Source organism: Equus asinus, chromosome 12, assembly GCF_041296235.1.
Source record: "Equus asinus isolate D_3611 breed Donkey chromosome 12, EquAss-T2T_v2, whole genome shotgun sequence".
NCBI classification, from domain to species: domain Eukaryota; kingdom Metazoa; phylum Chordata; class Mammalia; order Perissodactyla; family Equidae; genus Equus; species Equus asinus.
Genome location: NC_091801.1, coordinates 65,516,573 through 65,529,297, shown reverse-complemented (window position 1 = coordinate 65,529,297; position 12,725 = coordinate 65,516,573). Strand labels below are relative to the sequence as shown.

Genomic DNA, 12,725 nt, shown 5'->3' with positions numbered 1-12,725 from the left:
TCCAGCTCCACATAACCATCTTTATCACCAATAAAGAGAAAAAAATTATTATATTTATATAAATATATAAATTATACAAATATGCTGTTATTAAGTGTTTATTATGTACTAGGTGAAAATGGATCCTGGGAAAAGAAATGAGACCTGACAGACATACTAAAGAACATCTCCACAATAATCAGGGTGAGATTTATTGAGCGTTTACTATCTGGCAGTCACTGTTCAAAGTGCTTTACATTTACTAATTTATTTAGACTCATAACCACTGCTTCCCAAATTTAATATGCAAAGAAATCATCTGAGGATCTTTTTAAAATTTCGATGCTGATTCTGTAGGTGAGAGGTGGGGCCCAACATTCTGCATTTGCTCTGAGGTGATGACGATGCTGCAGGTTCCCAGACTACATTTTGAGTTCCAAGCCCACAACAACTCCATGAGGTCCTGATACTGTTTGCACATTTTACAGAAAAGGAGACTGAGGCACTGACAGATTAAATAACTCACCCAAATGACATTACTTATAAGTCACAGAACCAGGCTTTGAACTCAAGCACTCCAGTTGCTGACCCCATCTTCCCTTCCATGACACCCATGTAGCAGGGGTAATGCCTCTATATGTTCTGTATTGTTTTAGTTGATTATACTTGTATAACAAAAATGTAAAATATAAGAAAGAAAAAATTCAACCCAAATTTAATTTTAAAAAGTTTTTACATATTTTATCTTCATGATCAATAAATTTGCTTAACTTTTGCTTTTCTTGATTTAATTTATCACTTATTTTTACAATGTCTACTTAGCTTTTATAATTTTCATGTATAGTTGCTGAATAATGTCTTATCAAGTTAACTAACCATAATTTACTCAGCCAGTCACAACTGTTCATTAGTTTTTCACATATCGTATTTTTTTAAGTGCCAATAGACCAAAAGTATTCATCCTATGTTGAAACAGAAGTCGTGAATATTTTGATAGTCTGGAAGTTTCGCCTAAGGAGAATTACGGTGAGCCCAACAGTCACTATGCAGACTTTGGGAACATTTTTTTCCTAGATTGTAGGGTTAGATTTCAACCTCAAAAGATTAAGTTTAAAAAAACTTTCAAATGATTTTAAAGCAACACTTAGCACTACTCATTTTTAGTTATCTATGTGTAAAAAGTTGCTAGACTCTAGAAAATACAATTGGTTGTTTTTACCTGATGCTGGAGTCACAAGAAGTTTGTATCCACCAAATTTCCCTCTTGGTGCCTTCCATGAAATCTGTATACTATCATGAGATAATACATTATATCTTAACCGTGTGGGTGGAGCCACTGAAAAGGAAAAACAAAAATTGTTTAAATGTTAAAACATTTAAGCTTTCAATCGTTAAACTGGAAAGTCAAAGTAATGTAATCAAAAGGCATGAGACTTCATCAGCCTCAAAATATGTTCTTTCGACAACTCCTTCATGAATTGATCAGTTTGCAAAATAACTCAAACGCAAGGGCATTGGTTTCTTACTCAAGAGATAAGCATTTGTCAGACAGTTCTGACCTTATGACAAAGAACTATGAGTTAGGGTTAGAATTTAATTCTCTAGTGTAGTTTAAAACTTGAAGCCAATCTTGTAAAGTGCTTTCATTACGTGACAAGGACGAATTTTTCTACTTGGAACATGTGAGATTTCATAATCTACCCTACTGGGACTGTTTCGTGCCTTGTGGTTTTTCACGTTAGTAATCCAATATTTTTTATGATAAGATCATTTCAGAAGGCTATTATGGACATATTATAGTAACATGATCTTCATTTAAAAACATTTGAGAAAGAGTTTGTAAAGGACCAAAATAAAAAGGACCAAATAAAAGATAATTATGTTTTATAAACTTTGAGCCATTCTCCAAGTGTAGCTGATTTACACCTTTCAGAATGATTCACAGCACATGGTCTTGAATCATCCCCACATATTTAATCTTTTCTGATAGTTCACAAAATGCGTAGATCTATATCACTTTTTGTATAAGTCATTCAAATTTCAAAATATATTTTTGGGACCCTACACCAATGTTCTGGAAATTCAAAAGAATTCCTTTAGTAAGAAGATTTTTATGATATAATATCTAAATTAGTTTGTCAAAAAAGAAAAGCTAATGCTTAACAGAAAAGTTAGCACTTATTACCCACTTTTATGCCCAGCCTTTCTTTCTACGTTAGAAAACAGAACGTGGGGAAGGAAACAAACATTCTCCTTAATAGGTATGGAGCATACTATGAGATTTGGACATTAGTTTAATTCCCACTTCTGCCACTTATTAGACAACAACCTTGAGCAACTGATTGTGTTTTCCAAAGCCTTGTTTTTAGAAAAGGTGACGGCAATACTTTCTGCACAGGATGGATGCCAGTGTTAAACAGGATAACAGATACAATGCATCATAATAGGCGGTCAGTAAATGTTTGTTCTCCTTCCCTCTTACTCCATCTAATGGGTGATCTCAAAAGCTCATTTAATCCTCACAAAAATATATTGCTATCCCAATTTTATATATTAGGGAACCAAGGAGAAGCTAAGAGACTTGCCCACATTCACATACTGATGAACGACAATCTCTGACGCCAAATGAAATGCTCTGTTTCTTTGAGAGAAGAGCCATATTAAGAAGTCACCCCTCACTGGGCTAGATAAATGAGTAATTTACTCCCCTCCAGGGTAGCTCCTCACCTGAAATCACTGAGCACCGAAGGGCACAATCTTAAGTGTGGTATTCTCTTTCTAGTCGCCCTTTGCTACCTCTCAGTGGAGAAGGCTAGTCATGCAAAACAAAAACATTAGCTTCCCATTCTCAGTTTGACAGGAATGGAAGAGTTTACATTTCTCTGGTTTATGGGAAAAGGTGGATTTATCATAAGAACAACTATTTTAAAACAGAAGAGGAAGGTGGCCAAACCTAACATTTGGATGAACAGAGAAACTATTACTATTTTTCTTTGTCTGGAACTTGAGGAGAAAAATCTATTTATAGATAAGTTCTTATTACTTATGGAAGAAAATTAAAAATAAGAATTAAAAAATTTTAAACCATATATCCAGTTTCTGAGCCACATCTTGCCAGTGGGCTGGTAGGTATCATTAGTCAAGCTTGTTGCACAGTTTTGCATGAATGCACTGGTGAAAGAAAGCTGGGATGCCTAGGATTCGTCAATGGAGTCTTCAGTCTAGGCAGTTCCAAGAGGGTCAACCAATTCTGTCAGCACCCCAGGGGTGTTGACATCTCAAGGAGGGCAAAGAACATTCAGGATTCCTAGGTTAAAGATTAGATATCTTTACAGCATTTTCTACCCAGGCTACTGTTCTTTAAATGTGGTCTGAGTTTATAGTCTACAACATTTTTTTAGTCAATAGCTAACCTTCTGAACCTTCAGGAGAAAGTAATGAGGATAACACTGATCATGCTCAGACAACACAGATGATGCTCCAGAACCCAGAGTCCACTGGCTTCCATTGAACTCTTCAAGGAAACAAAGTGTGAAGCCAACGCAACAACAAAAATCCATCAATATTCAACTTTTTAAACAATTTACAAATGGTTCATATGACTACAGTCCCATTACAACTGCTAGCAAAAAGAAATACCACCATCTTCTTTTATCAACAGACTACAAGTATTTTCTAAGTAAGCATAAATACTCTCACAATCATTAAAAAAATCTTGGCTAGGGTCTGGCCCCGTGGCCGAGTGGTTAAGTTCGTGTGCTCCGTTGCAGGCGGCCCAGTGTTTCGTTCATTCGAATCCTGGGCGCAGACATGGGACTGCTCATCAGGCCATGCTGAGGTGGCGTCCCACATGCCACAGCTGGAAGGACCCACAACGAAGAATATACAACTATGTACCGGGGGGCTTTGGGGAGAAAAAGGAAAAAATAAAAAAAATCTTAAAAAAAAGAAATCTTGGCTAGATACAAAATTCACATTTCCTTTAGGATTTTGCCTTTAGGGAAAAAAAACACTGAAAGGAAGAAATGCTAGGTAAGAAAGAAAAATGCATGAAGTCAGTTTTAAACTTCAAAGTTAGCTCCGTTTCCCGGTCTGGAAGGCAGTGGGACTTGTACCAGAACAAGGGCAGCAAGATTGACAGGAACACTCTAAGTGCAGTGAAGAAATAATTGCTTTTATCTCCTGGAACAAAAGTTTGTGTATATTTAATACCAGCCCCATGATTTTTCTTTTCTTTTTGTGAGCGCAGAGGAAATGCCTCTACACATATAATTAATTCCAGTAATAATTATAAATGTTTGCATGAACTTGACTCAAAAGTTAATTTGTGTCACTTAAAATCTTAACATTTTTAAAAAGACAAAAATCAAATGTAAAGCTTGACTTCTGGCACACACTTAGAACCCAGACCAAGCCAACAAGCTCATCCTTTTTATGGTGAAGTCAGGCTTCCTATGTTGGATTGAGCCAAATATAACATTTGTGAATATATGAACTTCATCCCAAAGCGGGATTGAGGAGGGTCCATTTCTTATCTTCCTCTCTACTATAGGTTAGGCTTGTTACTGAAGGTACAAGGGTATTTTTCTTTTGTTGTGTTGTATTTTTTTTAGAGGGAAGATTTTCTTTAAACCCAAAGAATTTCACTGCAATCAATCTTGTAGAAATCAAATCTCATAGGCAGAAAAGGAATGTTTTGTGATTCCATTGAAGCCTTACTGTTATCAGGTACTTGGGAAATTTCATTTCATAAAATGACTATTTATTAAAGGGCTAATTTTCTGCCCCTCCCTCCTTTCCTTCTTCCCTTTTCCTTCTTTCTTTCCTTCCTTCCTTCTTTCTTTCTTTCTTTTTTTCTTTCACTTCAATTCAACTCAACTCAACTCAACTGAAATCTTGCTATTTTGACGAGTGGCAACCTATGTGAAAGTTTATTTCTAATGAAATATTTGCCTTCATTTCCCAAAACACATACTTTTGACACAGGAAGATGAAATGGAGATCTTTTGTTCTTCACTACCCATAATCACTTCCCCTCTGCCTTTTCTAACAGCACCCTGGTTTTCTTCCAAGGACTAACACTCCCTTCCCACTGCAAGGGACCTTGGCTACACTGTCAGCCATCCTCCTCTGGCTAAGGGGTGAGACAATGACTCAAACCTGGTCGGGCAGACTCTCTCAAGAAATCTGAAACTTATGTCCAGTGATGGAAGGATGGAAAATCACTCCAGTCATTTCATTCCAATGATGTGCCCTAAAAAAAAAGGTCACTATATCCATTTGTGACCTAGAAACTATATCCAGGGTATTTCCAGATTCCTGTCCTTGTCAAAGCTTAACTATGTACCTTTTACTTTAATTATATGAGTTACTTCATTACCTCCAGTAAATACATTTTTTGCTTCAATTGGCCAGAGAACGTTTCTTTTATTTGCAACCAAAAATCTCTGACTGTTAGACATGGAGCAGAATAGGCACTGGGAGTATCTTTCCCTTCAAAACATAGTTTAGGGTGCATATCAATGGAAAAACTAATATGTTTATAAAAGCAAAATACATTTAAACAGCAGAGAAGTATTTGGATTATTTTTCCAAGTGATCTCAAAAAACCCAAACAAACACCAAAAACCCTCAGCTTTTTTTATCAGTCATTTTCCAATTAAACGCATTGCCCAAATGTTCTATAAATAGGAGAAATTAAAATTTGAGAGAAATTTACCATGGGATATGCTAGAGGATTCTTTTTATCTTGCTTAGAATCTAATATGTTATAATTTCATGATCCATTATAAAGATGCTGAAAACAGCAGTAAAGAAAATATTCTCAACTTCCCAATATGTTTGACTAGTAATAATAGCAAAAACTACGTGTAAATGTGTTAACACAGAGGTCTTTATAAAGTTAAATCTAGCCCCTATGCAAAGTCTCCAATTTTATATGCTTTGAGGTTTTTAAATGACAGTTACTTTACCTTCAGCGGTTCTTTCCTGTAGTCATCCAAGACAAACATTGCCAGGACCAAATATAGATTTACTGTGAAATTCTGAGAAAGTATTGGTGCCACCATTCTGTCATGCTATACACGTTTTTTCCCTACAGCTAACACCACATTACTTTCTCTATGGTCCAGTTCATTTAACAATTTGTTTTGAAAAGAAGGTGCTGGAATAATCCAGTTATAAACAGTTATTTGAGCCAATAGGGGTTCACATTCTCTGGAGAGGGAGAAGTCTTCATAAAGAATTACATGGAGAGACTAAGGGGTAAAGCGCATTCTGTTGATTAGTAATTTAAGAGGGGAGAGTTAACTTCCTATATGCCTTTTAACACCAACTGCATTAGTTCTCTCGCTGCTGTAACAAACTATAGAAGCTTAAAACAACAGAAATGTGCTATTATACAGTTCTCGGGTCAGAAGTCTGAAATGGGTTTCACTGGGCTAAAATCAAGGTGTTGGTAGAGTTGCATTCCTTTTTGGATTTTCTTGCCTTTTCCAGCTTCCAGAGTCTTCCCACATTCTTGACTTGTGGCCCCCTTCCGTCTTCAAAGCCAACAAAGGCTGGTCGAGTCTTTTTCACATGACATCACTCACACTGGCACCTCCGCCTCCCTCTTCCATATTGAAGGACCCCTGTGATTGGCTCCAAATTGGACCCACCCAGACAATTCCAGGATAATTTCTCTATTTTTAAGGTCAGTGGATTAACAACCTTAATTCCATCTGACATCTTAATTCCCCTTTGCCATATAATTTAACATATTTTCAGGTTCTGGGGATTAGGACATGAATATCTTTGCAGGCACATTATTCTGCCTACCACGCTTACCTTTTTTTTTTCTCATTTTGTTCATAAACGTGATTCCAAAGACGTCAATAAGAATTTAAGGTTTGAGAGTAATTAGTGTCAGCCAGCAAGTCAACACATCTGCCATTAGCAATGTACTTAACTGAATATGAAACAGACTCACATATGGCTTGGCAAATTAGGGTCAAAATTGGCCAACCCGCAGGAACGCACTACTGTGTCTGTTTTAAAAGTAGAAAATCAACCAAATAAAGCATTCATATTCTTTATTCTTTGCTCAAAATCACTCATGTAAATACATGGTGTCACGGTAGAAATAAAGTTTCTCAAAGGTCTCACATACTTTCCTAAAAACCAAAGCCAACGACATCTGAAGGCTTTTCCCACTGGGGTTTCCTCCAGCATATGCCCACTAGCTTCCTTTTTGAAAGGTTCTCCGGCCTTCACTTCTAGAACACTACCCTCCCCTGACTGTCCTTACAATGGCTTTTTTGACACTTTCAATTGGTCCTTTTTCTTCCCTTAACCTCTTAACTGTTGGTGTCTGCCAAATTCCATCCTCACTTCTCTCCACTGGACCATCCTTTCTAATTCTACCTCTAAGACTTCAAAGGTCCCTATAAGCTAATTCCTAAGCACAACACAATTCAGATAAAATCTCCTGCCTTCATCGCTTTCTCCTAAGCTCCAGACCCCTGACTACCTACCAGACATGTCCACCTGGGTGTCCCACCAGCACCTCAAGCTCCACTATTTGTCTAAGACTTGAACTCATTATCTTCAGCTTCAGATACTTGCTTCATCCTTGATTCTCTTTATTAATCTCCCCAACAAACATCGACTATGATTGAGGCATTGTTCTGTACTGGAGATACAGACATTAAACAGAGAAACACTGCCTCCAATGAGCTTAGGCAAACAAACAATTAAGACACAAAGATACAGAAGCAATAATAACATAGAGTTGGAAATTAAAGGCCCCATCTACTCATTTCTCCAACAAAAAGCTTCAGATTCCTCTTTGATATTTCCCTCTCCTTCAGCCCCCACCACATCTAATCAATAAACAAGTCCTCTCTCTTCTACCTCTTACATATTTCTTGGATTCATTCTCTTCTCTCTATCCCTCTACCTACTTCAGGCCCTCAAGACCTGTTTCCTGGACAACTTAGCATAATCTTCTAAGGCTCTCTCTTGCTTTAGTTATTCCAATCCCCCAAGCACCGATGAGTCACAACTATGAGTATCATCAATATTGTTATCAATATGTTTCTCTAAAAAGCAGAGCTGTTTAAAATCTTTCATAATCTGGCTCCAACCTATCTTTCCGTCTGTCTTTTCTCCATAACCCCCTATAGAACTTGTATTGAGATTTATCTGCTTATACTCTCTCTCCCTAGTGGACAGTACACTGCTGTCAGGCAAAGAAGATAGTTTCATTCAGCTTTGTATCCTGAACGTGACACAGAGTAGGTGTCCCATAAATGTTAATTTAAAACAGAATTTGGCTAACAATGTATAGTTGGTAAACAGCATCCCTGAAAGTACCCCAGAAGAGCTCTGTCTGATCAACTACTCCATGAATGACCATTTCTGAATTCCCCAGATCTGTTCTCTAATTGCTACAGCTCAAAGCATTCTTTCATCAATGTAAATAAGATAAACAGAATTCCTCTATCCAACTGATCCCTATGTGTTGCATGAAGTAGCTGGATATATAGTCATTAACTCCAAGTGTTTTAACACTATTTGAGGGCGCAGGGAGTCAAGTTCTATTCTTTTCCAAATAATTGTGCCTCACTCTAAGGAAGCAGGGTATGGCGGTTCTTGATTTGACTTTTCTACAACTTTCACTTCCAAACATTAGACATTAACCCTCCTAAAACCACCTTCTTTATCATTTAGACTTCTTTGCTTAGCTGATGAATGACTACAGTACCAATGCTTCTGTTTCTGCAGGTTTATCATGTCTGTCTAGCAATGTTGTTTTGCACACTTGCACATATTGTGCACTTCAGAGGTTAGCTCACTTTTTCTGCTAAAGGCAAGACAATAAATATTTTAGTCTTTGTGGGCTATCCAGTCTCTGTCACAACTACTCAACTTTGCCATTGCATTGTGAAAACAGCCACAGACAATATGTAAACAAATGAGGATGCCTGTGTTCCAATAAAACTTTATTTACAAAAGCAAGAAGTAGGCCAGATTTGGCCCATAGGTGGTAGTTTGCCAATTCCTGACATACTTTATAAAATGAGTGGAAATTAAAAATTAAAGTGTAGATCCCAGTAACAGAAATAGTAGATTTCAAAAACTAATTTCAATTAAAACAAAGCTAGAAATCATTAGAAATGCTTAAAATAGCATACCAGCAGGCTCTGTCAGACTCTTAGTAACCTTTAGACTATGTGCTCAGTTTTTAAAGAAAGGAACAAAATTAAGGAGCGGGTATGAAATGGCAGAAATATTTTGTAGACACTCTATTTAAGAGACAAGGCACAATTGGGACACATACATACACACATAGTTCCTTATTAATAGAACTGATTTTGTAACATGCAAATTTGACTTTTACTGTTTAAATTCGCCTCAGGCTTTTCAGAAGCTGTTTGACCACTTGCCACAAAATTACTATGCTCAGTCACTGGCGAGGTCGTAACCCTCATCAAAGGTGTGGCACATTTCTACCGTGTAAACAGCTGGTAAAATTGAGTAAAAGCCAACATACGACCCTGCCTAGAAACATAGTTGAATCAATGAAGTACTATTCGGGTAAATAAAATAAAAAATGCTAATCAGAACTAAGATGGCTTGAGTCCCAGACTCTAATGATTATCTTAAAGTTTTCAATTACCTTGACCCTGGACACTGGTGTAAAAATAAGCAACTGCCAAAAAAGCTTGAAACAGACAGTACTGCATCTTGCACTGAAAAATCTTCATTTTCCTTCCTGCTTTTCACATGGGATCCAGCAGCAGGCCTAGAAACAGAGAGCACAGGGATATTTTGAGAAGGCTGAAAATGAAGAATATGTAGTCATCTAGGGCAGACAAATAAGACAACATTGTCAGGAAGTAATTCATTGCATCATATATTTCACTCTAACACATAAATTGATAAAAGGAAGATTTTTGAGAAGATGCTGTAAATGGAGAGAATAATTTGAACTATTTGGAAGAGAAGTTCAGACGGTGTTTTGTGACTCTTGTAAGACGTAAATCACACAGTGAATTTATCAAATGGATAAATTCCAAAAGTTTACCTGAAATGAGCATTATAATTAGACAATCATAATTTCCTTGGCAGTAATGTGCTCCTGGAGTATTTATCACATAAAGTTAAAAGTCCTATGTTGCCTCACGTTGCCTACAAAGTAAAGATATACAGGACCTTCTTCTAGTGATCAAAGAGAATTTGAAAAACCACTTTGTGCTAATATTAAATCACTATTTAGCTTTCACTTCACCAGGATGAATAATCCCCAATCTTTTATTATACCTTTTTTTCTCATACCTGTGAATCTAAAATTCATCCTTCCCCAAAGGATTTTGAGGCCAAATGGGTTCAGGGGGCATTTTATGAGGAGAATCAAGGCTGCCCCAGGGAGAGAATCCCAAGGCGTCCTGGCCTGCATGCCCATCTATGCCACCCTCTGGCAAGTGTAGGACCTCCTAACCTGATTTGACCTTATTTGTATCCAAAGTTATACAACCACCTGATAACCAGATGCCACCTGCACTGATACCATTTTAATGACTTTTTACATGATCTTTCCTTTGTCTTGTAAAGAAATAACTCACATACCTATGCCTTATAAATTTAGCCCTGCCCTCAACCCATTGCAGCTCTTCACTGCCCGTGGGTCCTGCCTCCATGCTGCAGCTCTTCACTGCCCATGGGTCCTGTCCCCATGCTATTCTCTGAATAAAGGAGCACTACTACCAGAAAAAATAAAATAAAATAAAAAAATAAAACTCTCCCAAGTTTTTTTTTTGTTAGAACATCAATAAAAGAAGAGATAAAAGAAAAAGAGAGAGAAATGAAAAGGAGAAAAGCATAGAAGGAAGGAAGGAAAGAGGGAGGGAAAGAAGGATGAATGTTTAGCATTAATTTAAAAAGCCAGTCTAGAAATCATTGACAACAATTCTATTATAAGCCATTACAGAGGAGAAATTCTGAGTCCTTTCCTCAGAGATTAAGACATCTCAAAAGTTTCCTTCTACTCAAGGTATTTTTTTCACTCAGATATTCATTCATTCATTCATTCATTCATTCCCCAATATTGTTCCACAAAGGATCTGGGGCAACCTAATAATAAATAAATATAATGTTTAAGGTAGGACTGCCATATTTAACAAATAAAAACACAGGACTCCCAGTTAAATTTTAATTTCAGACAAATAGAAAATAATATTTCAGTGTGTCTCATGCAATATTTGGGACATACTTAAGACTAAAAAAAATTATTATCTCAAATTAAAATTTAACTGGGTGTCTTGGAAATCCTAACATAAGGGAAAATTTGGTGGAAATATAATATAGTACTGAGTAAAATGTGCACAGAGAAAACCTATCTGGTCCTGTATAGTTAGTAGGGGTGACCATGAATTTGGCCCAGAATTTATGAATTAGCAGTCAAAGAAGGAAGGAACATGCTAAGTTTTAAAGTTTACTATATTATTAATTTTTTTTTTCAGGGAAAGATTCACTCTGAACTAACCTCTGTTGCCAATCTTCCTCTTTTTTTTCCCCCCAAAGCCCCAGTACATAGTTGTATATCCTAGTTGTAAGTCCTTCTGGTTTTTCTATGTGAGCCACTGCCACAGCATGGCAACTGACAGATCGGTGGTGTGGTTCCACGACTGGGAAGCAAACCCCAGCATCAAAGTGCTGAGTGCCAAACGTTAACCACTAGGCCATCAGGGCTGGCTCTACATTAAATTTTAAAATATATTTTTCTGGAGATGCATAGCTTTCCCTGATACTAAAAGCTGAGTAGAGCTTTTTCCATGGTTCATCCAAAACAAAGGTCACTGTATTTTATTCACATTTATTGAGCCCTTACTATATATGAAGACTATTCTAATTACTTTACACATATATAAATTCCTTTAATCCTCACAGCAATTCCTTTAATTAATTTAACTAATCAAAGTAGATATGATTATAATATCAATTCACAGATGAGGAAAATGAGGCACAGAGAAGTTCCCCAAGTCACCTAGCTGGTGAGTTCAGGATCCTGGATTTTAACCCATACACACATGGCAATCAGATGTGGTAGAAGCATCTTAGGAGACCATTTCAACAGTATCACACTTCATAAGACTTTCTTTTCATTTTAAAATATCTTTTCATGCTCTGATTACAAAAATAATGAGTTTTAATTGTGGAAAATTAGAAAATACAAAAAAACACAATAAAGAGTATGCACTTTTTGCTATTTTTCCCTTACTAAAGTGTGAATATTTTCTGATGACAGTAAATATCCTGTTACAGTATACACGGCTGTATCACAATTTATTTATCTATCTCTATTTGGAAATTTAGCTGATTTCCAAATTTCCCTAATACACATAACACTGCAACAAACATCCTTATTCACATTTTCTTGAATACATGACTATTGATTTCTTTTGGCTAAATTCCCAATTATGGAAATGCTCGGTAAAACAAGATGTGTTTTTAAAGTTTTTGAAAGATAAGTATGTAATGCCCTATAGAAAATTATACTGATTTCCACTTCCACTAGCCTCTTATATGAGTACCACATCACATCACTTCCACCATCACAGCAGTTAATTGTTTTCAATATACGTTGATTTGATAGGTAAAATGTAATTATCACAATACCGTCTTAATTTGATTCATTCATAACGAGTAAAATGTAACATTTTGTGTTTGTTGGCTATCTATACTTTTTATAAAATACTCATTCG

The 12,725-nt window shown here is 36.5% G+C and overlaps 1 protein-coding gene across 2 annotated transcripts in view; it reads right to left on the bottom strand.

The window, feature by feature from the left end:
- The window catches only part of COL14A1 (collagen type XIV alpha 1 chain), a 218,905-nt gene that overhangs the window by 188,798 nt on the left and 17,382 nt on the right, over positions 1-12,725 (bottom strand). For both annotated transcript variants that reach the window (XM_014855292.3, XM_014855291.3), the window contains exons 2-3: positions 9,641-9,766; positions 1,199-1,315 (exon numbers count right to left, since the gene is read on the bottom strand). In XM_014855292.3, coding sequence (XP_014710778.1) covers positions 1,199-1,315; positions 9,641-9,728 — 205 coding nt within the window. In that variant the 5' untranslated portion in view covers positions 9,729-9,766. The remainder of the gene's footprint in view (positions 1-1,198; positions 1,316-9,640; positions 9,767-12,725) is intronic.